This window comes from Zea mays, chromosome 1 (assembly GCF_902167145.1).
Source record: "Zea mays cultivar B73 chromosome 1, Zm-B73-REFERENCE-NAM-5.0, whole genome shotgun sequence".
NCBI lineage: Eukaryota > Viridiplantae > Streptophyta > Magnoliopsida > Poales > Poaceae > Zea > Zea mays.
The window spans coordinates 254,584,517-254,610,251 of record NC_050096.1 but is presented as its reverse complement, the minus strand read 5'-3'; the positions used below and the strand labels follow the sequence as shown (position 1 = coordinate 254,610,251).

The 25,735-nt window shown below is 51.8% G+C and overlaps 1 protein-coding gene across 7 annotated transcripts; it reads left to right on the top strand.

The window, feature by feature from the left end:
* Nucleotides 1–17,269: 17,269 nt before the first annotated feature.
* LOC103643665 (protein DEK) lies at nucleotides 17,270–25,110 on the top strand. Of its 7 annotated transcripts, none has more exons than XM_008666832.4 (13): nucleotides 17,309–17,476; nucleotides 18,455–18,610; nucleotides 18,988–19,845; nucleotides 19,926–19,959; nucleotides 21,537–21,613; nucleotides 22,297–22,356; nucleotides 22,440–22,550; nucleotides 22,637–22,714; nucleotides 22,848–22,928; nucleotides 23,312–23,699; nucleotides 23,923–24,032; nucleotides 24,490–24,520; nucleotides 24,596–25,110. In XM_008666832.4, the coding sequence occupies exons 3-13, from the start codon at nucleotides 19,042–19,044 to the stop codon at nucleotides 24,751–24,753; spliced, it is 1,932 nt and encodes a 643-aa protein (XP_008665054.1). In that variant the 5' UTR covers nucleotides 17,309–17,476; nucleotides 18,455–18,610; nucleotides 18,988–19,041; the 3' UTR covers nucleotides 24,754–25,110. The 7 variants fall into 7 exon arrangements, with proteins under 7 accessions (XP_008665053.1, XP_035820197.1, XP_008665052.1 ...); XM_023301348.2 differs by having other exon boundaries at nucleotides 17,309–17,487; XM_035964303.1 differs by lacking the exon at nucleotides 17,309–17,476 and adding an exon at nucleotides 17,481–17,833.
* The last annotated feature ends 625 nt before the right edge of the window (nucleotides 25,111–25,735 follow it).

The following is a 25,735-nucleotide window of genomic DNA, read 5'->3' as shown; positions in this document are numbered from 1 at the left end:
TTCATCCACTTTCATCCACTTTAAAGAGACAACCCAACTTCATAAATATGACTAAACAATTATTCAAAAATTATTGCATATTTTTATATATTCTACAAATTGGTTTTCTCTAGAGTCATGGTAAAAATACACTCACAAGGTTTAAATATATGAATGAGTAAATACATGAGTGTGTATAGGTGTTACCATGTTATACATTAATTAAAAAAATTTTTATCAGTTTAAAAGCTTGATTTAAAACATTACTTGCATAATAGAATGGTTGAGTTGCTTAGGGAAGAGGAATTAAAGTGGTATCAAAGAGCCAAATCGAAAAACTTGCTAAGGGGGACTCTAATACTAAATATTTTCATCTAGTAGATATTGGAAAACATAGGGAGTCTAGGATTTTTCGGTTAAAACATGGAGACAAGTTAATACAAGGCGATGCTGCTCTTAAGAAGCATATTACCTTTTATTATAGAGGTCTTTTTGGACCACCTAAAACTTCTGATGTAACGTTGGATTCTTCTTTGAATCATGATATACCTCAGGTGTCTGACAAAGATAATTCCTACCTTACCTCTGAGTTTTCTGAACAGGAAATTAGATATGTGATATTCCACATGGAACATAATAAGGCCTCGGGACCAGATGGTTCCCTAGTAGAATTCTATCAGGTCTTTTAGGATGTAGTAAAAGCTTATATGTTGGCTTTATTTGTTGGCTTTCATAGGACAGAGAGCTTCTCATATATAGTCTTAACTTTGGTACTATTATCCTTTTGCCTAAGTATAAAGATGCTTCAACGATCTAGCAATATAGGCCTATTTGTCTGCTGAATGTGAGTTTTAAAAAATTTATAAAGGTTCTTACAAATCGGTTGATAGGGATAGCTAAGAAGCTTATTGGACCTACATAAACGACTTTTATTCCAGGCAAGAGTATAATAAAAGGGGTAGTAGTCCTTCATGAGACAATACACGAATTGCATAAAAATGATGATGGGATTATTTTGAAATTAGGTTTTGAGAAGGCATATGATAAGATAAAATGGCCTTTTGTGCAACAAACCTTGCGTATGAAAGGTTTTTCAACATAATGGTGTTCTTGGGTTACATCAGTCATGTTGGGAGGGCATGTGGGTATTAAAGTGACTGATGAAATATGAATGAATTTTCAAACTTATAAGGAGCTTAGGCAAGGGGACCCTCTGTCTCCTATTGTTTTTAACATAGTAATGGACATGCTTGCTGTTTTAGTGAATAGGGCAAAGGAAGAGGGTCAATTGGAAGGTCTTAGTCCACATCTAGTGGATGGTGGGTTATCCATCCTACAATATACGGATGACACTATTATCTTCCTTGATCATAATGTGGCTAGAGTAGGTAATTTAAAGCTTTTATTCTTAGCCTTCAAACAAGCTTCAGGTTTTGTCGGGGACCATAATTAGGGGTACCCTCAAGGCTCCTAATTCTCAGCTGGTAACCCCCATCAGCACAAAGCTGCAAAGGCCTGATGGGTGCGATTAAGTCAGGGATCGGTCCATTCTAGGGACTCGATCACGCCTCGCCCGAGCCTAGCCTCGGGCAAGGGCAGCCGACCCCTGGAGGATCTCCGTCTCGCCCGAGGCCCCCCTCCAGCGACGAACATACTTCCGGCTTGCTCGAGGCCCTGTCTTCGCCAAGAAGCAACCCTGACCAAATCGCCGCGCCGATCGACCAAATCGCAGGAGCATTTAATGCAAAGGTGGCCTGACACCTTTATCCTGACGCGCGCCCTTCAGTCGACAGAGCCGAAGTGACCGCAGTCACTTCGCCGCTCCACTGACCAACCTGACAGAAGGACAGCGCCGCCTGCGCCGCACCGACTGCAGTGCTATTTGACAGAGTGAGGCTGACAGGCAGTTAGGCCCGACCTCAGGCACCATAGGAAGACGGCGAACTCCGCTCCGCCCGACCCAGGGCTCGGACTCGGGCTAAGCCCCGGAAGACGGCGAACACCGCTCCGCCCAACCCAGGGCTCGGACTCGGGCTAAGCCCCTGAAGACGGCGAACACCGCTCAGCCCGACCCAGGGCTCGGACTCGGGCTAAGCCCCTGAAGACGGCGAACTCCGCTCCGCCCGACCCAGGGCTCGGACTTGGGCTCAGCCCCAGAAGACGACGAACTTCGCTTCGCCCGACCCCAGGGCTCGGACTCAGCCCTGACCTCAGCCGACGGTCTCCGCCTCGCCCAACCCAGGGGTTCGGACTCGACCACGGCCGCGGAAGACAGACTCGACCTCGACCTCGACCTCGGAGGAGCCTCCACATCGCCCAACCTAGGGCGTAGACCGACCACGTCGACAGGAGGCGCCATCATTACCCTACCCCAAGCTGACTCAGGCTACAGGGAACAAGACCGGTGTCCCATCTGGCTCGCTCCGCCAGATAGGCAATGATGGCGCCCCGCACGCCCCCTGACGACGGCAGCTCTCCGCCCCCTTACGGAAGCAAGAGGACGTCAGCAAGGACTCGACAGCCCCGACAGTTGTCCTTCCGCCAGGCTCCAGCGCTCCTCCGACGGCCACGACATCACACGAACCGGGTGCCAAGACCTCTCCGGCTGCCACGACGGCGTGTACTTAGGGCGCTAGCTCTCCTCCGCTAGACACGTAGCACTCTGCTACACCCTCCATTGTACACCTGGATCCTCTCCTTACGCCTATAAAAGGAAGGACCAGGGCCCTCTTACAGAGGGTTGCCGCGCGGGGACGAGGACGAGACAGGTGCTCGCGTGAGGCCGCTCGCTCCCTCTCCCGCGTGGACGCTTGTAACCCCCTACTGCAAGCGCACCCGACCTGGGCACGGGACGAACACGAAGGCCACGGGATTTCCACCTCTCTCACGCCCATCTCCGGCCACCTCACTTCCCCCCTTCGCGCTCGGCCTTGCGCCGACCTATCTGGGCTGGGGCACGCGGCGACATTTCACTCGTCGGCCCAGGGACCCCCCGGTCTCGAAACGCCGACAGTTGGCGCGCCAGGTAGGGGCCTGCTGCGTGTTGACGAACAGCTTCCTGTCAAGCTCCAGATGGGCAGTCTCCAGCAACCTCTCCAGCCCGGGACGGTGCTCCGTTTCGGGAGTCTTGAGTTCATGTCCCTCGACGGCAGCTACGACATGATACTCCTTCCCCCAGCCGTGCGACAGCGACAATGGCGGCCGACAGCCCGCCCGCCGGCGGGGGAATCGACGACGTCTTCCCCGCGTGGTGGAAGAACAACATTCGAGCTCACCCCGTCCTCTCCCCCGCCGATGGAGGAGGAGGCGGGGCAACCAAGGCCAAGCAGGAGGCAGCGCCTCGTCGGCTGTCGAGCGAGTCGACGGCGCCAGCGCCCCAACGGGGGGCGCGTCGGGCATCGACCTCGCATTTGAGACGAAGACGAGCGTCGTCTCCCCGCGACACGCCAATTCCAAGCAAACGGACGACGCCAGCACGCTCGCGAAAGGCTTGCTGGACGTCACCCTCGTACCTGAGACGACGGTGCAGTCAGTCCCCGACGTGACTTCATCACCGCCCGTCGACCAAGAGGTACCGACCGATTCCCATCTCACGCCTTTCGGATTCAGCCTCGACCCGCCAAGCGGCTTCGCTTTGGCGGACGCTCTCGTAGAGGCGAGTCCAAACCCTCTGGGGTTTCGTGTGTGGTCACCCTGGGACCGGCTGACGGACGTCTCGACCTATGGGCCCTCGGGGTCCGAGGAAGATGACGAGCCCGACTTCTGTTGGGATTTCTCTGGACTTGGCGACCCCAGTGCCATGCGGGACTTCATGACCGCATGCGACTACTGCCTTTCCGACTGTTCCGACGGTAGCCGCAGCCTCAGCGACGAGGACTGCGGCCCAAGCCGCGAATGTTTCCACGTCGATCTAGGGGGTCCCTCTGAAGGCAACCATCTCGGTATGCCGGAGGACAGTGATCTCCCTAGGCCGGTGCCTCGCGTTGACATCCTACGGGAGCTAGCTGTGGTCCCCGTTCAGGCGGGGGGCCATGACCCACAGCTCGAGCAAATCCGCGGGGTGCAGGCCAGGCTCGACGAGGGAGCAGGAGCGCTTGAGCCGATCCGCCGGGACGTCGGGCAGGAATGGGCGGGCCAACCTCCGGCCGGAGAAATGCGTCATCTACCCCAGGGCTTCCAGCACCGCATTGCCGATGATGTCAGGATGAGGCCGCCACCCGCTTCCAGTGGGGTCGGCCAGAACCTGGCTGCAGCAGCAATGCTTCTCCGTGCGATGCCAGAGCCATCAACCACCGAGGGGCGGCGAATCCAGGGAGAGCTCAAGAATCTCCTGGAGGGCGCCGCGGTCCGACGGGCCAAGAGCTCCGCCTCCCGAAGGCAGGGGTACCCCTCGGAACATCATGCCGCGACTTCCCGATTCATGCGGGAAGCCTCGGTCCACACCGGGCGCACGCGCAACACAGCGCCTGCGGCCCCGGGTCGCCTCGGCAACGAGCACCATCATCGCGACCGTCGGGCCCACCTCGACGAGAGGGTGCGCCGAGGCTACCACCCCAAGCGTGGAGGACGCTACGACAGCGGGGAGGATCAGAGTCCCTCGCCCGAACCACCCGGTCCGCAGGCCTTTAGCCGGGCCATACGACGGGCGCCGTTCCCGACCCGGTTCCGACCCCCGACTACTATCACAAAGTACTCGGGGGGAGACGAGACCGGAGCTGTGGGTCACGGACTACCGGCTGGCTTGCTAACTGGGTGGAACGGACGATGACAACCTCATCATCCGCAACCTCCCCCTGTTCCTCTCTGACACCGCTCGCGCCTGGTTGGAGCACCTACCTTCGGGGCAGATCTCCAACTGGGACGACCTGGTCCAAGCCTTCGCCGACAATTTCCAGGGCACGTACGTGCGCCCTGGGAATTCCTGGGACCTCCGAAGCTGCCGACAGCAGCCGGGAGAGTCTCTCCGGGACTACATCCGGCGATTCTCAAAGCAGCGCACCAAGCAGCCCAACATCACCGACTCGGATGTCATCGGCGCGTTCCTCGCCGGCACCACCTGCCGCGACCTGGTGAGCAAGCTGGGTCACAAGACCTCCACCAGGACGAGCGAGCTGATGGACATCACCACCAAGTTCCAGGGCCGCCCACCGGAAGATGCCCCCGAGGCGTCAACTTAGCGCGGCACCAAGAAGAAGGGCAAGAAGAAGTCGCAAGCGAAACGCGACGTCGCCGACGCGGACCTTGTCGCCGCCACCGAGTACAAGAACCCTCGGAAACCCCCCGAAGGTGCCAACCTCTTTGACAAGATGCTCAAGGAGCCGTGCCCCTATCACCAGGGGCCCGTCAAGCACACCCTTGAGGAGTGCGCCATGCTTCGGCGCCACTTCCACAGGGCCGGGCCACCCGCGGAGGGTGGCAGGGCTCACGACGACGACAAGAAGGAAGATCACCAGGCAGGAGAGTTCCCCGAGGCCCGCGACTGCTTCATGATCTACGGTGGGCAAGCGGCGAACGCCTCGGCTCGGCACCGCAAGCAAGAGCGTCGGGAGGTCTGTTCGGTGAAGGTGGCGGCGCCAGTCTACCTAGATTGTTCCGACAAGCCCATCACCTTCGACCAAGCCGACCACCCCGACCACGTGCCGAGCCCGGGAAAATACCCGCTCGTTGTCGACCCCGTCGTCGGCGACGTCAGGCTCACCAAGGTCCTCATGGACGGAGGCAGCAGCCTCAACATCATCTACGCCGAGACCCTCGGGCTCCTGCGTGTCAATCTGTCCTCGGTCCGGGCAGGTGTTGCGCCTTTCCATGGGATCATCCCCGGGAAGCGCGTCCAGCCCCTCGGACAACTCGACCTTCTCGTCTGCTTCGGAACACCCTCCAACTTCCGAAGGGAGACCCTGACGTTCGAGGTGGTCAGGTTCCGAGGAACCTACCACGCGGTACTAGGAAGGCCATGCTACGCGAAGTTCATGGCCGTCCCCAACTACACCTACCTCAAGCTTAAGATGCCAGGCCCCAACGGGGTCATCACCGTCGGCCCCACGTACAAACACGTGTTCGAATGCGACGTGGAGTGCGTGGAGTACGCCGAGTCCGAGGCCCTCATCGCCGACCTGGAGAGCCTCTCTAAGGAGGTGCCAGACGTGAAGCGTCATGCCAACAACTTCGAGCCAGCGGAGACGGTTAAGTCTGTCCCCCTCGACCCCAGCAGCGACGCCTCCAAGCAAGTCCGGATCGGCTCCGAGCTCGATCCCAAATAGGAAGCAGTGCTCGTCGACTTTCTCCGCGCGAACGCCGACGTCTTCACGTGGAGTCCCTCGGACATGCCCGACATACCGAGGGATGTCGCCGAGCACTCGCTGGATATCCGAGCCGGAGCCCGACCCGTCAAGCAGCCTCTGCGCCGATTCGACGAGGAAAAGCGCAGAGCCATAGGTGAGGAGATCCACAAGCTAATGGCGGCAGGGTTCATCAAAGAGGTATTCCATCCCGAATGGCTTGCCAACCCTGTGCTTGTGAGAAAGAAAGGAGGGAAATGGCGGATGTGTGTAGACTACACTGGTCTAAACAAAGCATGTCCGAAGGTTCCCTACCCTCTGCCTCGCATCGATCAAATCGTGGATTCCACAGCTGGGTGCGAAACCCTGTCTTTCCTCGATGCCTACTCAGGGTATCACCAAATCAGGATGAAAGAGTCCGACCAGCTCGCGACTTCTTTCATCACACCCTTCGGCATGTACTGCTATGTCACCATGCCGTCCGGCTTGAGGAATGCGGGCGCGACGTACCAGCGGTGCATGAACCATGTGTTCGGCGAACACATTGGCCGGACGGTCGAGGCCTACGTCGATGACATCATAGTCAAGACGGGGAAAGCCTCCGACCTCCTTTCCGACCTTGAAGTAACATTCCGATGTCTCAAGGCGAAAGGCGTGAAGCTCAATCCCGAAAAGTGCGTCTTCGGGGTACCCCGGGGCATGCTCTTGGGATTCATCGTCTCCGAGCGGGGCATCGAAGCCAACCCGGAGAAGATCGCAGCCATCACCAGCACGGGGCCCATCAAGGACTTGAAGGGCGTACAGAGGGTCATGGGATGTCTAGCGGCACTGAGCCGCTTCATCTCACGCCTCGGCGAAAGAGGTCTGCCTCTGTACCGCCTCTTAAGGAAGGTCGAGTGCTTCACTTGGACCCCTAAGGCCGAGGAAGCCCTCAGGAACCTGAAGGCGCTCCTCACGAATGCGCCTATCTTGGTGCCCCCAGCTGCCGGAGAAGCCCTCTTGATCTACGTCGCCGCGACCACTCAGGTGGTTAGCGCCGCGATTGTGGTCGAGAGGCAAGAAGAGGGGCATGCATTGCCCGTTCAAAGGCCAGTCTACTTCGTCAGCGAGGTACTGTCCGAAACCAAGATCCGCTACCCACAAGTTCAGAAGCTGCTATACACGGTGATCCTGACGCGGCGGAAGCTACAACACTACTTCGAGTCTCATCCGGTAACTGTGGTGTCATCCTTCCCCCTGGGGGAGATCATCCAGTGCCGAGAGGCCTCGGGTAGAATTGCAAAGTGGGCGGTGGAAATTATGGGCGAAACAATCTCGTTCGCCCCTCGGAAGGCCATCAAGTCCCAGGTCTTGGCGGACTTCGTGGCTGAATGGGTCGACACCCAGCTCCCAACGGCTCCGATTCAACCGGAGCTCCGGACCATGTTCTTCAACGGGTCGCTGATGAAGACAGGAGCCGGCGCAGGCCTACTCTTCATCTCGCCCCTCGGGAAGCACCTACGCTACGTGCTACGCCTCCATTTCCCGGCGTCCAACAATGTGGCTGAGTACGAGGCTCTGGTCAACGGGTTGCGGATCGCCATCGAGCTAAGGGTCCGACGTCTCGACGCTCGCGGTGACTCGCAGCTCGTCATCGACCAAGTCATGAAGAACTCCCACTGCCGTGACCTGAAGATGGAGGCCTACTGCGATGAGGTTCGGCGCCTGGAAGACAAGTTCTACGGGCTCGAGCTCAACCACATCGCCCGGCGCTACAACGAGACTGCGGACGAGCTGGCTAAAATAGCCTCGGGGCGAACAACGGTTCCCCCCGACGTCTTCTCCCGAGACCTGCATCAACCCTCCGTCAAGATCGACGACACGCCCCAGCCCGAGGTACCCTCGGCTCAGTCCGAGGCACCCTTGGCTCGGCCCGAGGCACCCTCGGTTCAGCCCGAGGTACCCTCGGCCCCAGAGGGCGAGACACTGCATGTCAAGGGGGAGCGAAGCGGGGTCACGCCTGATCAAAACTAGCAGACCCCGTACCTGCAATATCTCCACCAAGGAGAGCTACCCCTCGATCGAGCTGAAGCTCGGCGGTTGGCGCGGCGCGCCAAGTCGTTCGTCTTGCTGGGAGATGGGAAGGAGCTCTACCACCGCAGCCCCTCAGGTATCCTCCAGCGATGCATCTCCATCGCCGAAGGTCAGGAGCTCCTACGAGAGATACACTCGGGGGCTTGCGGCCATCACGCAGCACCTCGAGCCCTTGTCGGAAACGCTTTCCGGCAAGGCTTCTACTGGCCGACGGCGGTGGCCGACGCCACTAGAATTGTCCGCACCTGCGAAGGGTGTCAGTTCTACGCAAGGCAGACCCACCTGCCTGCTCAGGCTCTGCAGACCATACCCATCACCTGGCCTTTTGCCGTGTGGGGTCTGGACCTCGTCGGCCCCTTGCAGAAGGCACCCGGGGGCTACACACACCTGTTGGTCGCCGTCGACAAATTCTCCAAGTGGATCGAGGTCCGACCCCTAAACAGCATCAGGTCCGAGCAGGCGGTGGCGTTCTTCACCAACATCATCCATCGTTTCGGGGTCCCGAACTCCATCATCACCGACAACGGCACCCAGTTCACCGGCAGAAAGTTCCTGGACTTCTGCGAGGATCACCACATCCGGGTGGACTGGGTCGTCGTGGCTCACCCCATGACGAATGGGCAAGTAGAGCATGCCAACGGCATGATTCTACAAGGACTCAAGCCTCGGATCTACAATGACCTCAACAAGTTCGGCAAGCGATGGATGAAGGAACTCCCCTCGGTGGTCTGGAGCCTGAGGACAACGCCGAGCCGAGCCACGGGCTTCACGCCGTTCTTTCTAGTCTATGGGGCCGAGGCCATATTGCCCACAGACTTAGAATACGGTTCCCCGAGGACGAAGGCCTACGCCGACCAAAGCAACCAAGCTGATCGAGAAGACTCGCTGGACCAGCTGGAAGAGGCTCGGGACAAGGCCTTACTACACTCGGCGCGGTACCAGCAGTCCATGCGACGCTACCACGCCCGAGGGGTCCGGTCCCGAGACCTCCAGGTGGGCGACCTGGTGCTTCGGCTGCGACAAGACGCCCGAGGGCGGCACAAGCTCACGCCCCCCTGGGAGGGGCCGTTCGTTATCACCAAAGTTCTGAAGCCCGGAACGTACAAGCTGGCCAACAGTCAAGGCGAGGTCTACAACAACGCTTGGAATATCCAACAGCTACGTCGCTTCTACCCTTAAGATGCTTTCAAGTTGTTCATATACCTCGCTCCCACGCAAAGTTTAGTCATCAAGGAAGGGTCAGCCTTGCCTCGGCAAAGCCCGACCCTCCCTCGGGGGCTAAAAGGGGGGAACCCCCTCTGCGTCGAAATTTTCCTCGAAAAAAAGATCTTTTCTGCCAGAATGTCTTTCGTGCTTTCCGACTACTTCGAAAGTGGATCCTAAAAACGACGGAGTACACGTAAGTAGCCAAGGCTGACCGAGCCGAGGGACTCCTACGCCTCCGGGATACAGATACCTCACTCATCACCTTCTGCGATAAGTAACTCACGTTCGGATAAGTGATTCCGCGGACCGAACAAGTCTTCACGTTCGAAAGCTCCTCTGCCGAAGCGATTCTTCGAGCCTTCTCGACTGCGTCGGTGACAGAACCCTATGGACGGGTAAGAGTGCGCGTAAGCGGCAAGGCCGACCGAGCCGAGGGACTCCTACGCCTCCAGGATACAGATACCTCACTCATCACCTTCTGCGAGAAGCAACTCTCGCTCACACAGACAAATTCTGTTACCGACGAAAAGGTCCAGATACTCGAAACAGGAGGAAAAGAAACGCAGCTTTACAACACGGCGAGGGTGTGTTTTGGCCTCGGCGGCCGCAGAAAACACACACTACAGGGTAATCCGATCCTGCAGGCTCGGATCTGGACAGTTGAAGGGAGCCGCAGCACCCTCGGCGTCGACAACACCTTCGGCGAGGTCCGACCTAGCCTCGGACGGTGACACGGTCCGAGGCTCTCCACTCTGAAGGACGACGTCATCACCACGCCCGGGCCATCGCTGCCACGGTCTTCTCCGAGAATCCGACCCGAGCAGGCGGCTCGGCTGGTCACCCCGAGGCCTCGGCCAGCTGTCCCCCGAAGACATCAGCCCGGCCCGAGGCCTCGGAAGATCAACTCCGGCGTCGGTCCCGCTAACGGACGACCCGTCCAGGCTCCGGCCGACCAAGTCTTCTTTTCGAGCCAACTCTGCCTCTGTCCATGCTGACACCGCTACCCCTGGCCTCGGCTCATCGAAGAGCGGCCGAGGGGTTCCTTTAACTAAGCAAGAGAAGCCTCGGACAACAAGGCTGACCGAGCCGAGGGACTCCTACGCCTCCGGGATATGGATACCTCACTCGTCACCTTTACACGGGGCGACTCACGCTTGGTGAAGCGGTTCAGACAACCAACAGACGAGTCTTAGTGCTCGAAAATGAGGAAAAACACTGGCATTCAAAGTGCCATTACAAACGGAACTCCGGTTCCACCTCCGCAGGTACGAACAACCCCACTCGATGGGGGGGCCTGCGGAGCAACAGAAGACCGACGAACGGCGTGCCGTCACCCGCTCCAGCAGCGGCGACGACGACGACTTCTGCTCCGGGGGGCCAAACAGCGGCAGCGATGACCTCAGGGCGGATGCTGCTGCCAGGAGGCCCCCGCCCATGCCCAAACTCGTGAGGCAAGGACGGGCAGAAGGCCGTAGAGTTGGAGGTCGGTCCGTGGGCGGCCCCGGCTATCTCGTCGGCGGAAGAACCTCTTCCAGCTGCCGTGGCGGGAGCCGACGCCGAGAGCGGCTCCGAAGCCACTCGGGTCCGAGAGCCAAGCACGCGGCAGCTGCCAGCGCCACGAACGGCAACCGCCCTTCCCCCCGATCACTGAGGGAAGGAGCGGGCCACCGCCCACGCAGGGCCTGACCCCAACTCGGCACACTCCCCTCCCCAGCCCTGGTGATGAAAATCCTTGAGGCTGAGGGAGGGGCAGAGGCCGCGGCCCGGCTTGCTTTCCCCCGCCATCGAACTGGAGGTCACCATCTTGGGTGACCGCCGGCGGAGGGGTGCAACCGGGCTGCGTGATGAAAATCCTTGAAGCCGAACGATGGCTAAAAGGTACCAACTCCCACGGAGTTGCGTTCCTCCAACGACAAGGCGGAAAGACTGCGGGTATCCCCCATCCGGGGGCTTGGAAGGTGGAAAGACACGATGCATAAGGGAGCGCGAAGACATGGTCGCCTTTCAAGGGGGTCACCCTCCTTTTAAAGGCGACTCTCCCTACTTGTGTCCCCAGCCGTCGTGGGCTGAGTCTTCTCCAACACGCTCCAAGGTCCTCCCCCTACGGCGCGGGGGCTGGGTCCCACACGTCATGCAAGCCGGCCCAAAGCAGAAGAAGCCAAACCGCCGCGCACGGTGCATGCAACCGCCCAGCGGTTACAAGTGGCCCTCCACTTTTGCCCAGACCAGCGGGCGAAAGGGCGGGTAGCCATGCAGGCGACATGCAACCGCGCCAAGTGGGCGCACTTCTCCGACTTCCAACACGCCCAGCATGGAGGCCCAGGCCCACGCATCATGCAACCGGTGCGTCGGATGCTGTGTGCGAGCAACTGCACCGCTACCCGCGCCACTGCCACGCCTCCTCGACTGCGGAACCAGTACCGCGACTCGAGGCAACCCTACGCACGACCCAGCAGCGCCAGCCTGGCGCGACGGTCAATGCGGCCAAAAATGGGCCGGCAGTAATGGAGGTGGCAGGCGGGCAGGAGCAGCGGTCACGTCGTCAGCCAGGCTTACGTCCCATCCGGGGGCAGCGAGAGAACCCTCTCTCACGGCGTGAAGACGACGCGCCCGCGTTCCGTTCCTCGAACGGCTCGCGCACGCGCAACGGCCGCCCCGCGAACCGCACGCCCCGTCGCATTAACTCCGCGCCGGGAAAGGTGGCGCCTCTGGCAGGGGAAGCGAGCGGCGCTTCGCCTTCGCCGTAATGACCGCGTCAAAAAAGGTACGCCACGTCATTCGATTTCAAATCCTTTTCCTTTTTTCCTTTTTTCCTCTCTTACAACAGGGACCGGGAAAGGGGGATATCCCGAAAAGGATCCTTCTCTGTGAAGGAACCAGGCTCCGAGCCCCCCTACTGATCAGAGGTTCGAAGGCTGGCCCCTCGGAGGGGTTCAACAGCCGCCTCAGAGCGCGTGGGCTCCACACCCACTACTGGTCAGAGGTTCGAAGGCCGGCCCCTCGGAAGGGTTCAACGACCGCCTCAGGCTACTCGGGCTCCGCGCCCACTACTGATCAGGGGTTCGAAGGCTGGCCCTCGAAGGGTTCACAGCCGCCTCAGACACAGAGCGAGGGATGACCATGGGTACGTTCGATACATAACCAAGGCTCGGGTTGTGCTCCCGAGGTACCCTAGGACATTTCCGAGACCATCGGGAACGATCTTGTAACGGAATCCCATCAGAGGGAGGCATCGAGCCCTCGGACCCCGTCGACAGGGGACCGGGTCCGGCAGATCACCCGCAGGTACTTTTGGGCGCGCCTCTGGGCCTCTAGCCGACCCCTCGCAAATGGGGCACGGACGTCCGCTCGGATTACCCGCCAGCAGCTCACCGGAGACACCATGTTCGGCGCCCACCGAGGGCAACATGGTGCTTTCCCCCCTCCTCCTTGCGGAAAGGCGACACAGGGGCGTATGTAAAAAAGTCGAGTCTGTCCCTGATCGTCCTCTCGCCCTGTGCAGAGGCTCGGGGGCTGCTCTCGCAAACCCGGCTCCGGCCAAACCGTTGACAGCGTCAACATACCAGCCCGAGAACTTGGAACCCGACCGTGCACCCGGGCTACGGCTAGATCGCATGAGGGAACAACCAGACCAGCTGAAGCATTACGCGAGGCATTAAGACCTCGGAGGAGTCAAACCACTCCTCCGAGGCCTCGGGGGCTACACCCGGCGGGTGCGCTCGCGCGCACCCACCAGAACAAAACGCAACCGAGAAAGGCTGGTCCCCTTGCAAAAAAGCGCGACAAAAGCCTCCAAGCGAGTGTTAACACTCCCTTCGAGGCTCGGGGGCTACTGTCGAGGACCATATTTAGGGGTACCCTCAAGGCTCCTAATTCTCAGCTGGTAACCCCCATCAGCACAAAGCTGCAAAGGCCTGATGGGTGCGATTAAGTCAGGGATCGGTCCATTCGAGGGACTCGATCATGCCTCGCCCGAGCCTAGCCTCGGGCAAGGGCAGCCGACCCCCGGAGGATCTCCGTCTCGCCCGAGGCCCCCTCCAGCGACGAACATACTTCCGGCTTGCCTGAGGCCCTGTCTTCGCCAAGAAGCAACCCTGACCAAATCGCCGCGCCGATCGACCAAATCGCAGGAGCATTTAATGCAAAGGTGGCCTAACACCTTTATCCTGACGCGCGTCCTTCAGTCGACAGAGCCGAAGTGACCGCAGTCACTTCGCCGCTCCACTGACCAACCTAACAGAAGGACAGCGCCGCCTGCGCCGCACCGACTGCAGTGCCATTTGACAGAGTGAGGCTGACAGGCAGTCAGGCCCGACCTCAGGCACCATAGGAAGACGGCGAACTCCGCTCCGCCCGACCCAGGGCTCGGACTCGGGCTAAGCCCCGGAAGACGGCGAACACCGCTCCACCCAACCCAGGGCTCGGACTCGGGCTAAGCCCCTGAAGACGGCGAACACCGCTCCGCCCGACCCATGGCTCGGACTCGGGCTAAGCCCCTGAAGACGGCGAACTCCGCTCCGCCCGACCCAGGGCTCGGACTTGGGCTCAGCCCCAGAAGACGACGAACTCCGCTTCGCCCGACCCCAGGGCTCGGACTCAGCTCTGGCCTCAGCCGACGGTCTCCGCCTCGCCCGACCCAGGTGTTCGGACTCGACCACGGCCGCGGAAGACAGACTCGACCTCGACCTCGGAGGAGCCTCCACATCGCCCAACCTAGGGCGCAGACCGACCACGTCGACAGGAGGCGCCATCATTACCCTACCCCAAGCTGACTCAGGCTACGGGGAACAAGACCATCGTCCCATCTGGCTCGCTCCGCCAGATAGGCAATGATGGCGCCCCGCACGCTCCCTGACGACGGCAGCTCTCCGCCCCCTTACGGAAGCAAGAGGACGTCAGCAAGGACTCGACAGCCCCGACAGCTGTCCTTTCGCCAGGCTCCAGCGCTCCTCCGACGGCCACGACATCACACGAACCGGGTGCCAAGACCTCTCTGGCTGCCACGACGGCGTGTACTTAGGGCGCTAGCTCTCCTCCGCTAGACACGTAGCACTCTGCTACACCCTTTATTGTACACCTGGATCCTCTCCTTACGCCTATAAAAGGAACCAGGGCCCTCTTACAGAGGGTTGGCCGCGCGGGGACGAGGACGAGACAGGTGCTCGCGTGAGGCCGTTCGCTCCCTCTCCCGCGTGGACGCTTGTAACCCCCTACTGCAAGCGCACCCGACCTGGGCGCGGGACGAACACGAAGGCCGCGGGATTTCCACCTCTCTCACGCCCATCTCCGGCCACCTCACTTCCCCCCCTTCGCGCTCGGCCTTGCGCCGACCCATCTGGGCTGGGGCACGCGGCGACAATTCACTCGTCGGCCCAGGGACCCCCCGGTCTCGAAACGCCGACAGGTTTAAAGATAAACTATCACAAGAGTGAGTTTTTGTGTTTTGGCCTATCAGAGGAGGAAGAGAATAGTTATCTCTTTTTGTTTGGATGTAAAAAAGGTACCTACCCCTTTAGATATCTTGGAATCCTCATGCATTATCGGAGATTGAGTAGTAATGATTGGAAAGTAATTGAAACTAAAATTGAAAATAAGTTGAGCAGATGGAAGGGTAAGCCGATGTCTATAGGTGGTCGCCTAGTTTTAATCAATTATGTTCTCACGAGTCTAGTGATGTTTATGTTGTCTTTTTTTATGTATCTAAGGGCACACTTGAAAAAATAGACTAATATCATTCGAGATTCTTCTAGCAGGGAGAGCAGCATAAGAAGAAATATAGGCTTGCTAGATGTGATATTCTGTGTCAACCTAAGGATCACGGAGGTCTAGGTATTCATAATGTATAAGTACAAAATAAATATTTGCTTAGTAAATGGTTGTTTAAATTGTTAAATGATGATGTTTATGGCAAAATTTGCTTAGACGGAAATACCTCAGAAAACATACCTTGTCAAATGTAACCAGAAAACCTGGCGATTCATATTTTTGGCCAGGACTTATGAAAGTGAAGGATTAATTCTTTAGTCTTGGTTCCTTTATCCTAAATGATGGGAAGCAGATTATATTATGGGGAGATATTTGGTTAGGTACACAATCACTAAAATATAAATACCCTTCCCTTTATAATATTGCTCATAAAAAGAGTGAGACAGTAGCAAATATTTCTGATAAAGTTCCTCTAAACATTGGTTTCTATAGATCTTTAGCTGGGGAAAACTTGTTGAATTGGAATAGGTTGGTGGGTAGCATTGCTCATATTCATCTTAGAAATGAAAATGATGTTTTTCGATGGAATTTGTTGCCATCAGGTCAATTCATTGTTAATTGCTTCTTAATGAATAATGCAAAAGTTTTTATCATAAGTCTCTTTGGAAGCTCAAAGCACCATTAAAATCAAGATTTTTATGTGGTAACTAATTACAGGCGTATTTCAAACTAAATATAATATTGCTAGGCGTAATTGGCAGGGATGTAAAAAATATGTGTTTTGTGACTCAAGTAAATCTATACAATATTTGTTTTTACAATGCCATTACGCTCGGTTTCTATGGAGACTAGTGCAGTGTTGTTTTGGTCTGACTATTCCAAGATCAGGGAAACATATCTTTGGTTCTTGGCTTCTAGGGGTTGCACCAAAAACTAAAAAATTTATAAGTACAGGTGCCACAACGATTTGTTGGGCTATCTGGATTAGTAGAAATGATTTAGTTTTTAACAAATCTCCTATGATAACTTATATGCAGGTACTCTTCCGAGCGACACACTGACTTAGGATCTGGGTTCAGCTACAAAAAGAAGATAATGACACTACTAAGAAGGCATGTCAACGTTTGGAGTCAGCGTCTCTTCAGATTTTTGCTCAGTTTAGCTGGAGGTTTACAAATAGGATCGCTATTTTTTAGACGTTATCTGTACTATGTGTTTTCTATATCTTCTAGTCGATGTTAGCTTAGTGGTGTCCTGTCTTCATGTGTGATGTAAGGTGTTGGCCATACTTTACTAGTGAGGTTGGCCATACCTTACTTAGTGAGGGAAAGGCCAGGACATTTTTTCTATCATCTAAAAAAACAAGGCTATGTGTATAGAAAATATTTTTTACATTTAATTCACTTTCAGTTCATATATCTAAGCACTTGTGTAAAAATGATCTACATAAAATTTTAACTTCATTAAATTTTAGTCTATCTAAACCTTAGCTATAGAACGATGTGTTCCAAAAAATAATTGACAGAAACAAGAAGATTTGAGCTCCGTCAACTGGGTGGCTGCGGTCAGCGCCGCGCCCTCTTGTTTGAGCTTTGAACGGCAGCCGAGTACGGATCAGGATTCGGAGTCCCAAAGCGACGCCCCTGTCCCCTGTGCAGTGGCCACCGCCCACGGGCCTGTACCGGCAGCACAGCGCTCCTGCCTGCACGTCACACGCCCAAACCGCACGCGAACGGTAAAGGATGCGGCGGGGCCCACAGTCAGCGTCCCGTCGCGACGGCCCCACTGTGAAGCGGGCCCCACTCCTCCCGCGCGCGGGCGAATAAGGCCCTGTTTGGCACAGCTTATTTTCAGCTTCTTCACAAATTTAAGCAGAAGTTCTGCCAAACAGCTAGCTTCTGCAGCAGCTTATCAGTTCAGCTGCTTCTCAAAATACACTAAAAGCAGCCAACAAGCAGAAGCTGCTTTTCAACAGCTTATCAGATAAGCTGCTTTTTCAACAAGCAGCAGCTGCACCAAACAGGGCCTAAAGCGGATTGGATATTTGGATCCCGACCCAGCGAGTCAGCAGAGCTAAATTAACCCCGGAAGAAAAAAAAAACACCCGAAAATTCTCCTTGTCTCTCTCACTCTCTCTGTCTGTGGGAGGAAGTTGAGAAGGCGAGGAGCCAGACAAGCGACGCGGCTCCACTCCCTTCTCAGGCGGCCCCCTGCTGCTCACCGCCCAGCTCCAGGTACGCGCGAGGTCCGAAAAACCCTCCTCTTCCTCCTGTCTCACCCGCTCTAGATTCTTCGCACTTCTGCTCCGGGTCGGGTTGCTGTCGTCGTCGAGCTGGTTGCACAGCGGCAGAGGAAGCTCAGCTTGGGGTTTCTAGGGTTTTGGGATGAGCGCATGGGAGGCGTCGCTCCTCTGCTCGGGTGCAGCACATCTGCGCGGCGCGGTTCTCTGAGTTCAGGGGAGCGCCTCTGGGCTGCGGTGGAGCTGGGTGCTGCCCAAATCCGTCAATTCCGGTCTGAACTGCTTAGGGTTTGGATGCAGAAGCCAGGGGGTCCTTGGCGTAGTGCTCACGCCACGTAGCTGCGGTTCCTTGGTTCGTGTCCTGTGATTGCGGTTCCCTGTGCAGTTGCGTGCTGGCTTCACTGAAATTTGGGGTTCTTGCACCGAATTGGGCTTACCTGTCAGTTAGCCCTTTGGGTGGTGCTTGCAATTTGGTCTCTTCCGCCGTCGTCTTTGTGGGGGGAACCGACTTGTTGGAGGCTAGTATTCTGTTTATTCCAGCTAGGACCATGATGTGGTGTTTCCCCCCTCCATTTTTGCCTTCTTGCTTTCTACTTGAAAGAATTGTACCGCTAAGAGCAACTCCAAGAGACCACTAAGAAAATGTTCCCCAAAACCTGTTATTGGGGACGTTAGGGAAAAAAATGTTGCTAAAAAAATATAAACCCACATCAGTATGCTAATAAGTGATCCCTAAAATTTTTGAAACATATCTCACAGGCCATGACTTGCCTATTTGTGCCAGATCGTTTGCATCATCAGCTCATCGCTACTGTAGATCGGTACTCTAGATCACATCATACTGTCATAGCTATTGCACATCGCTACTGTAGATTGCTGGCATGCAAATGCAAGTCATGGCCGTGTGCAACTGGTTGGCGTCTCTGCTGATCTGCTCCATCTTGCATGTGCTATGCGCGCCAACGAGAAACAGGTGATATGCACGAGGTCAAAAGTGGGCGCGGGAAATAGGTGCTATGCGCTCCTGCGAGAGGATTGGGGAAGACTTTACCTCACTCAAATTTACGGGAACAGTCACCCTCGATGCGTGACGCGAAAAAATGGGAGAACTTTGCATGAGCTGTTGGAGGTGGGTGGAACCGACTTTTCTCCTAAAATAATTTATTCGGGGCCTTTTAGCATCATTCTTGGAGATGCTCTAACAGTACCGGCATAGCATGGAACTAGTTCATCTGCAGTAACAGTAACTTCCATAGACGTAAAACCCCCAGGCCGATAGATGCTAATCCAACACACACGAAAGTTTTAGACTTCCAGCGAGTAGTTGTATAGGTCCACTGGCCAGAGACGGTGGGAATTTTACCTCCGTGAAAAGTACTGCAGAGGATCTCGTTACCATAGCACACACCACAGCATGCCACTGTTTCCTTTCTTTTGTCAGTTTTTATTTCCCCGCTGGGTCCTGTACCTCCATGTTTCCTCACTGGGGTTACCATTTTAACACAGTTATTAGAGAAATAAGGGTCGGCTTGGTTGCCCGAGGCCTACCCAGCGCCTGCGATGGAGGAGAAGGCTATGGCAAATGGAGCAGCGACTGCTGATGTTGCTGCTCCTGATAATAAGGATAACACCAAGGAAGAGGCTAGCGAGAGCAAGGAACCAGCAGCCAATCAGGATGCCGATGACCAGAACAAAGGCTTGGAAAATGGCGCCGAGGGCCAGTCAGGTGGAGATGTCAATATGGCAGATGCTGAGGTCACAGAGGAAGGCGATGGTGATCCTGGTGTTGCAAAGCAGGTGGATTCTGAAGATATCAAAACGGATGCCGATACAAAGGAAGATGGCAATGCAAAGGCAGAAGAAGTTGAGGATGTCAAGATGACTGAGGCTGACACGGGAAGTACAGAGGTCAAAGATAAAGAAGAGAAGGGAGATGAAGTTGTGGACACAACTGTGGATAAGCAGGATGAATCGAAGGAGCAAGAGGAAGGTGTTTCGGCTGAGCAAGATGAGAAGCAAGGAGAGGAAGCAGAAGAAAAAGGAAAAGAAATGGATGCCGATGAGAAGCAAGAAGAGGAAGCAGAAGAAAAAGGTTCTGCTGATGAGAAAGATGAAGATGAAGGTGACCAGAAGATGGAAGAGAATAAGGAGGAGACTCCGAAGAATAAGAAAGCAAGGAGTGCCAGGGATAGAAGCCAGGGAAATGATAATAAACATGATGGATCAAAATCTAGGGAAGCCAAAAGTTTGCTGAACACCCCAAGCCCATATGGTACCGATCGTCCTCAACGTGAGAGGAAAATAGTGGAGAGGTTGGTTGAGGTGATTGAGAAAGAGCCAAACAGGAATTTCGTGGTTGAGAAGGTTCGTTGCTTGCATTTCATTTTGTCCCATTTTTTCATTTCGACATGTAATAGTGTGGCTGACATTCTTTTTTATCACAGGGACGAGGGACTCCTCTGAAGGATATACCAAGTGGTACGTGCCTCTTTTCATACTGTTTACTGTGTGCTTGTTTCTGTCGCTTAAGCAGCGTAGTCGGCCTTCTCTTCTGTCTTGAACCTTAATGATGACAGAGATTCTTTTGTGTTCCACGTGATTTGTTATGTTTTACTGGTTCTTGAATTCTTGATTGAAACTGATGGTTTCTAGGTTTGAGTGGAACTCTTTAATTGTTTTCTGTGCAGTTTTCATCTTCTGTTTTGATTATCCACCATGAAAAAAAACAGAACCTTGTGATCTAAATGGAGAGACTAAACCTTGTGATATGTCAGTCGCTTCAGAAACTTTTGTTTGTTTCTCTTGTATTATGATGCGCCTGCCTTCAAATTTATTTGCTATTGTAATTTATATTCATTAAGGGCTTCTGTTAATAGGTTTCTTATAATCTTCATCTCGTATGATTCTTTGTTTTGAATGACTAAATTGATTCCTGTGCTTGTAGTTTTTCCCCTCGAACAATGTAGGAGAGTTGCGTGTCATTTCATTAAGAAAAGGTACATAGAGCAGGGGGTTAATCCCTCCCAGAACATACAACCCGACCAACCTGTACTTGCCTTGAAGTTCTATGAACAAAGTAGGTGGTGTTTATGTGGTAGGCTGCTGTTAGCTTTAAAATTCAAATGGCAGCCATAAGGCAAAAAACATGTTAAGATCCCAGCAGAACCCAGTAACATGATATGCAGAATCTAAAAAAAGAGATTATGCTGGGGAACTGTATTACTGTGTAGCATCAGTTTTAGGGGCACGAGGACTAGCACCCTCAACCACGAAATGCTCCGCTATAAGCCATATACATGCTCCATATTTGGAGCGTCACATAATCATCGTCCATCGGTGAAGCTATAACCTAGGTGCTATATGCCTATGTTAATGGTTTATTTTTTTTTTGTTCTCTGGTGTCTACTAATTGTGTGTCTAGCAGTAGCAAAATGAGGCTAAAATTTTATGATCCTATTAGTTTATGTGAAAAACACTTAGCAACTTCGCTATTCTTTTTTTTTCATCACCCATCAGCTTAGATGAGCAATAGATTCCTTTTGTGTTTTCTGATCTTTTCTGTTGAAACTGAAGTGGAAAGCAACAATTCAGACTATAGTCTGTAGATGATCACATGGCTGATGTCATTGCATCTTGCTAAGTGGAATATTTCATTATTTTGAGTAGATGGAAGTGGTATGCAATAAGTAGTATTCAGTCCTTTCTCCTCTGTTGACGTCGGTACATTCAACTCTATTTACTTTCCTTGTTCCCTGTTTTATGAATAATTTTATTTTCTAGCATTGCTGTCTTTTCTGTATGATGATTTGCTGAATTGTTGTTGATTTATCAAGAGTTAATGATGATGGCTACAAGTCAGTGGACTACTTTGATTTCACCTGTAATCTCTTTTTATGCGTTGCTTCTTATATTCGCATTATGTTCTTCATTAGAACAAAGATATGTCATTCTCTGTTTTTTAGGGTTTCCACCTAATGTTTAAGTTTGTGAAATTTCTTTAGTTTTATAATGTTCTCTTTCACTGATTTGCCTTTTCTTTTGAAACTTATGAACAGTGGCACACAGAATATCAAGGAAGAAACCTTCTGATCTTAAATTTCTTCACAGTATTCTTTTTGGGAGGAAAGGCAAGGTAAATCTTCGACATATGCACATATAGACTTCTTTGTAACTACCTGATGCAAATTCATTTATCATCCAGGCGCTTTGTTGTATCAAGTGCATGTAAAATATGCAAGGAAACTACCGCACTTTATTATTTCTTATAAGTGCTAGTCCCTCTAATATGTCTATTGTCTAAGCAGAAGAAGCACATTTAATAATTTTCATGAAGTGAAAGAAGCACAATTAAGAATGAACATGTGTAATTTGGCACCGTGGGTTGTGCAATTTTGTTATCCTTTTGCATATACTGTTCTGGAACCAAACACATAAAGAAATAAAAAAATCGAAAACAAATAATGCAACAGCCTACCTGATTGTTGTTCTGTTTAAAGTTTCAAATGTTTGTCAAAGTAAATTTTGCTCAGTGTGTACAGATATTAGCTGATTGCATGTCAGGATTGTATATTAAGTAGCAAGAGTAAGGTTTAGCTAGTTTCATGGTCACTTGTTTTTTTATTCTGTACAATTGTCTGCTCTGTTTTATATACTTTTTAGCCCCCAGCTACTTAAAAGATGGCTAGTTGTGGCTTAGATTCTCAAGTGAAGTATGCTTTTGTTTTCTTCCATTTGCTTCCTTAACAAATCTTAAAGTGTGACATTACTCTTGAATGATATTAACACTAAGTTCTAATATCTTATGTTATGTTTCAGGCTGTCGATTTTAAAGGACATATACTCCAGTTCTCTGGATTTGTTTGGCATGAAAGTGATGTAAGCTTCTTTTCTCAAAAGCCTGATAACTAGTCTGCTCTAGCTTATTCAAATTGATTAATTTAGGCAGTTTTTGTTTGTAGGAAAAGCACAGAGTCAAGGCAAAAGAAAAGCTTGACAAGTGTGTAAAAGAAACGCTGTTGGACCTTTGTTGGACCCTTGGCATTCCAACTCCAAAAGCAAACATTAGAAAGGTTTTGTTTTACTGCCTTGTTCTTGGAATTATATTTTGGTTAATTCGATACATTACATTCTAATGTAGTTTGATTAACTCATATAGGAAGATATTGTGTCAAAGCTGTTGGACTTTATTGCTGAACCTCACTCTGCAGCTGATTCTGGGCTCTCTGATGACCAGGTTACAACACATATTTGTACATTATGATTCTGTTTTCTTATCAGCGATGCTGTTGCTGATGTTTTGTGGTTGGAACCAGAATTAACTTGCATGATTATTCTCTCTGCATGCTTTGTTCTTATCCACTGGTCAGGGTTCAAATTCTAAAAAACGCAAGAGAGGAGGTGAAAGTGCACGTAAGACTCCTGATAGCACACCTAGTAGGTCAAGGAAGGTACAGTGCCAAAATTGGCTTACATGGTGTATTGAATATAAGTATACAACTGAAAGTTCTGAACATGACTTAAAGCTATGTTGTAGCCTTCCTTAGCGGCTATTTGACCCTGAGCTTAAATGAAGTTTTTCTTCTTGCCTATGTATATTAAAACTCGGCCGGTAGGGGAAAGACCGCCCCTACAGTATAATATTAAGAAGAAGCTCAATCAGAGCACCGACCTAGAAAGATCACGAAAGCTTCTTGACTATGTATATTGTGTAGCCTGTCTAAGAAAGGAACAATAAATAGCCAATGATTAATTTAACATAATCATAGTCAGTTGGTCATCCTGTTTTTTATCGCTGTATTACCAACATTCTCATTGCCTGTACTTGGTGCAGAAATTTATCAATGACAGCACTTCTAGTAAAAGGCAGAAAAAAGCGCTCGAGTATGATACTGATGAGGATGAATCCATGAAGTCAGACAGTGAGGAAAACAGAGATGAAGATTCAGATGAAGCTGGTGACAAACAGGAAGGTGACTATGTATCTGGGAAAGAAAAGGCAGGGAAGTTCTCAGAGGTAAAAGAATCTTCAGGCAAAAAGAAGGCAAACACAGGGAGTGGCCACCAATCAGGTCCTCCAAAGAAAATTATCAGAAGTCCGGTAAAAAAAGTATCATCCAAGATTCATGAGGAAAAAGAAAGCCCCAATAATAGTGCAAAGGTTTTTTCTAGGAAGAAGAAACCCACAGCAGAAAAGGAGATCAAAGAAAAAAAGTCATCAGGTAAAGTAGTGACCCTAATAAGTATCCCAAAAATGCTCCCTTTTGTCGGTGTTTAGTGATTTCCTGTTCAGTTCATATTTACCCCACTGTGGCTCATCATTGGAAATCATCCTTGTCTTGTTCCGGTGAATATTTTTGCTAATATATTTTTTAGTTGTAGACCATCATGTGGTAATTGCATTAGCTTGCCCTAAAAGTGGAGGAGATATGTTATTTTATGTAGGCAAAAAGGTGACAAAGGGTAAAGGAGAATCCGTTGAAGCAGTTCTTCCCAGCAAGGATGATCTGAGGAAGACCATTACTGAAATCCTCAAGAAAGTTGACTTCAACACGGTGAGTTACAACTTTTAATGTAGCGTACAGAAAATGGTATCACTATTGACTATTTGCAATTAACCATCAATTTTTCAAGTGTTAAAGGTATCTAGAATGATAATAGGACAATGGCACATTAGTTGCTTTCAAGAGTTTTTTTATAGTGCCATATTTTTGTGCATATATTATGGACACCTGTGTGTTGATGTTCATGATTTGAAGTTTGGCTACAAAATGTGAACAGATGTTTGGAAACATGAGTAATTGGCAGCAGAAATCATACTTATGGTTCCAATTTATGTGCTTATGTGTGTATGATTATGATAGCATAGTCAGTCAGTTTGGAATTCCTCAAGTATTTTTAGTTGTACTAGTTGTCATGTGCTTTTTTTTACCAACTCTCTGTTCTTTGTTTTTAATTTCTTGTCAAAGTTTCTTATGGTAACCTGACCTCTTTGGGAACTTGATTTTGCAGGCAACTTTCAGTGACATCCTTAAGAAGCTTGGTAAGATCTTCAGACATGTTTCTACTGATTTTCTGTGGCTGATGCGAGATGCACTAACAGACTTTTATCTTGTAGACAATCACTATAAAATGGATCTGGCCCCAAAGAAAGAAGCCATCAAAGTTATGATCCAAGACGAGTTAACCAAGTTATCAGAGGAGGACGAAGGAGAGGGAGCCGGAGACACCGAGAAGAAACAGCAGCAGCCTCAGGCGAAGGAGATCGAGGCATGAGGATTCGTGGAACCCCATAGCTGTAGTAGCCGCTGTTAATTATCCTGTACTTAATGTGTTTGTTTGCGTCGCCTGTACAGGCATCTCGTTGATTATCGCCGCACCAACTCGAGAACCTCACCCCTGATCGTGTATGTTATGGGGCATGATGTGTAGGCAGCCTCCACACCTTTTTAGCTGACTGATCGGAGAGTTACTCCTAGGCAACTCTTGTTTCTAGATTTGCAAATGGTGTCTGAAACTCTGCGTTTGCTGCGGCAGAACGTGTACTTAATTGTTCGTGATAGGTCTGAATAACACATGGATGGTATCAGTCTGTAGCTTATTTTTTTTACTTGATCCGTTTCTTCTGTGGGTTGTGATTTGTGAATGACCAAAAGATGGATGCTGTATTCCAGTTTCTGTTCTCTCAGAGTAGGCATGCAAGAATAACAGCTGAACCAAACCGAGAAACAGAACAGTGGCTATCTCCTATCTTTAGTAGCTTCCTTATTTCACTCTCTATTTTTAACTCTATTCTATAAATAGAATAATGTTTCTCATTTTCTATTTCAAACTCCGTTCTAAAAATATTGTAGTATACAGTATGAAACAGTATTTTGTATGTTCTTAAGACAGCCTAAGCACCCATTAAACTAGTTGTCAACCAAAAGAACTTGCTTCGCCCGTCTCCGATCTCCCGTGGGAATAAGATTTGAGCGCGGATGGTTTCCTCACCGGCTCACCCGGTGGCTGGTGCCCGTGCGGATAGCGGACGTCAAGCCAAATCATGAAGCGTGACATTTTGGGTCTCCCACGATGCCGTTTGATTCACATGTTGGTAAGCTCATGGATAACTGATAACGTTAGATTATATTTATTTAGGATCAACATTAATTAGATATCACACTATAAATTAATACTAGTATATTTAATTATGTTATTATTGATACTCAGGCGTGAATCATTATCATTACTATTTACGTTACATTTCGTGAACCAA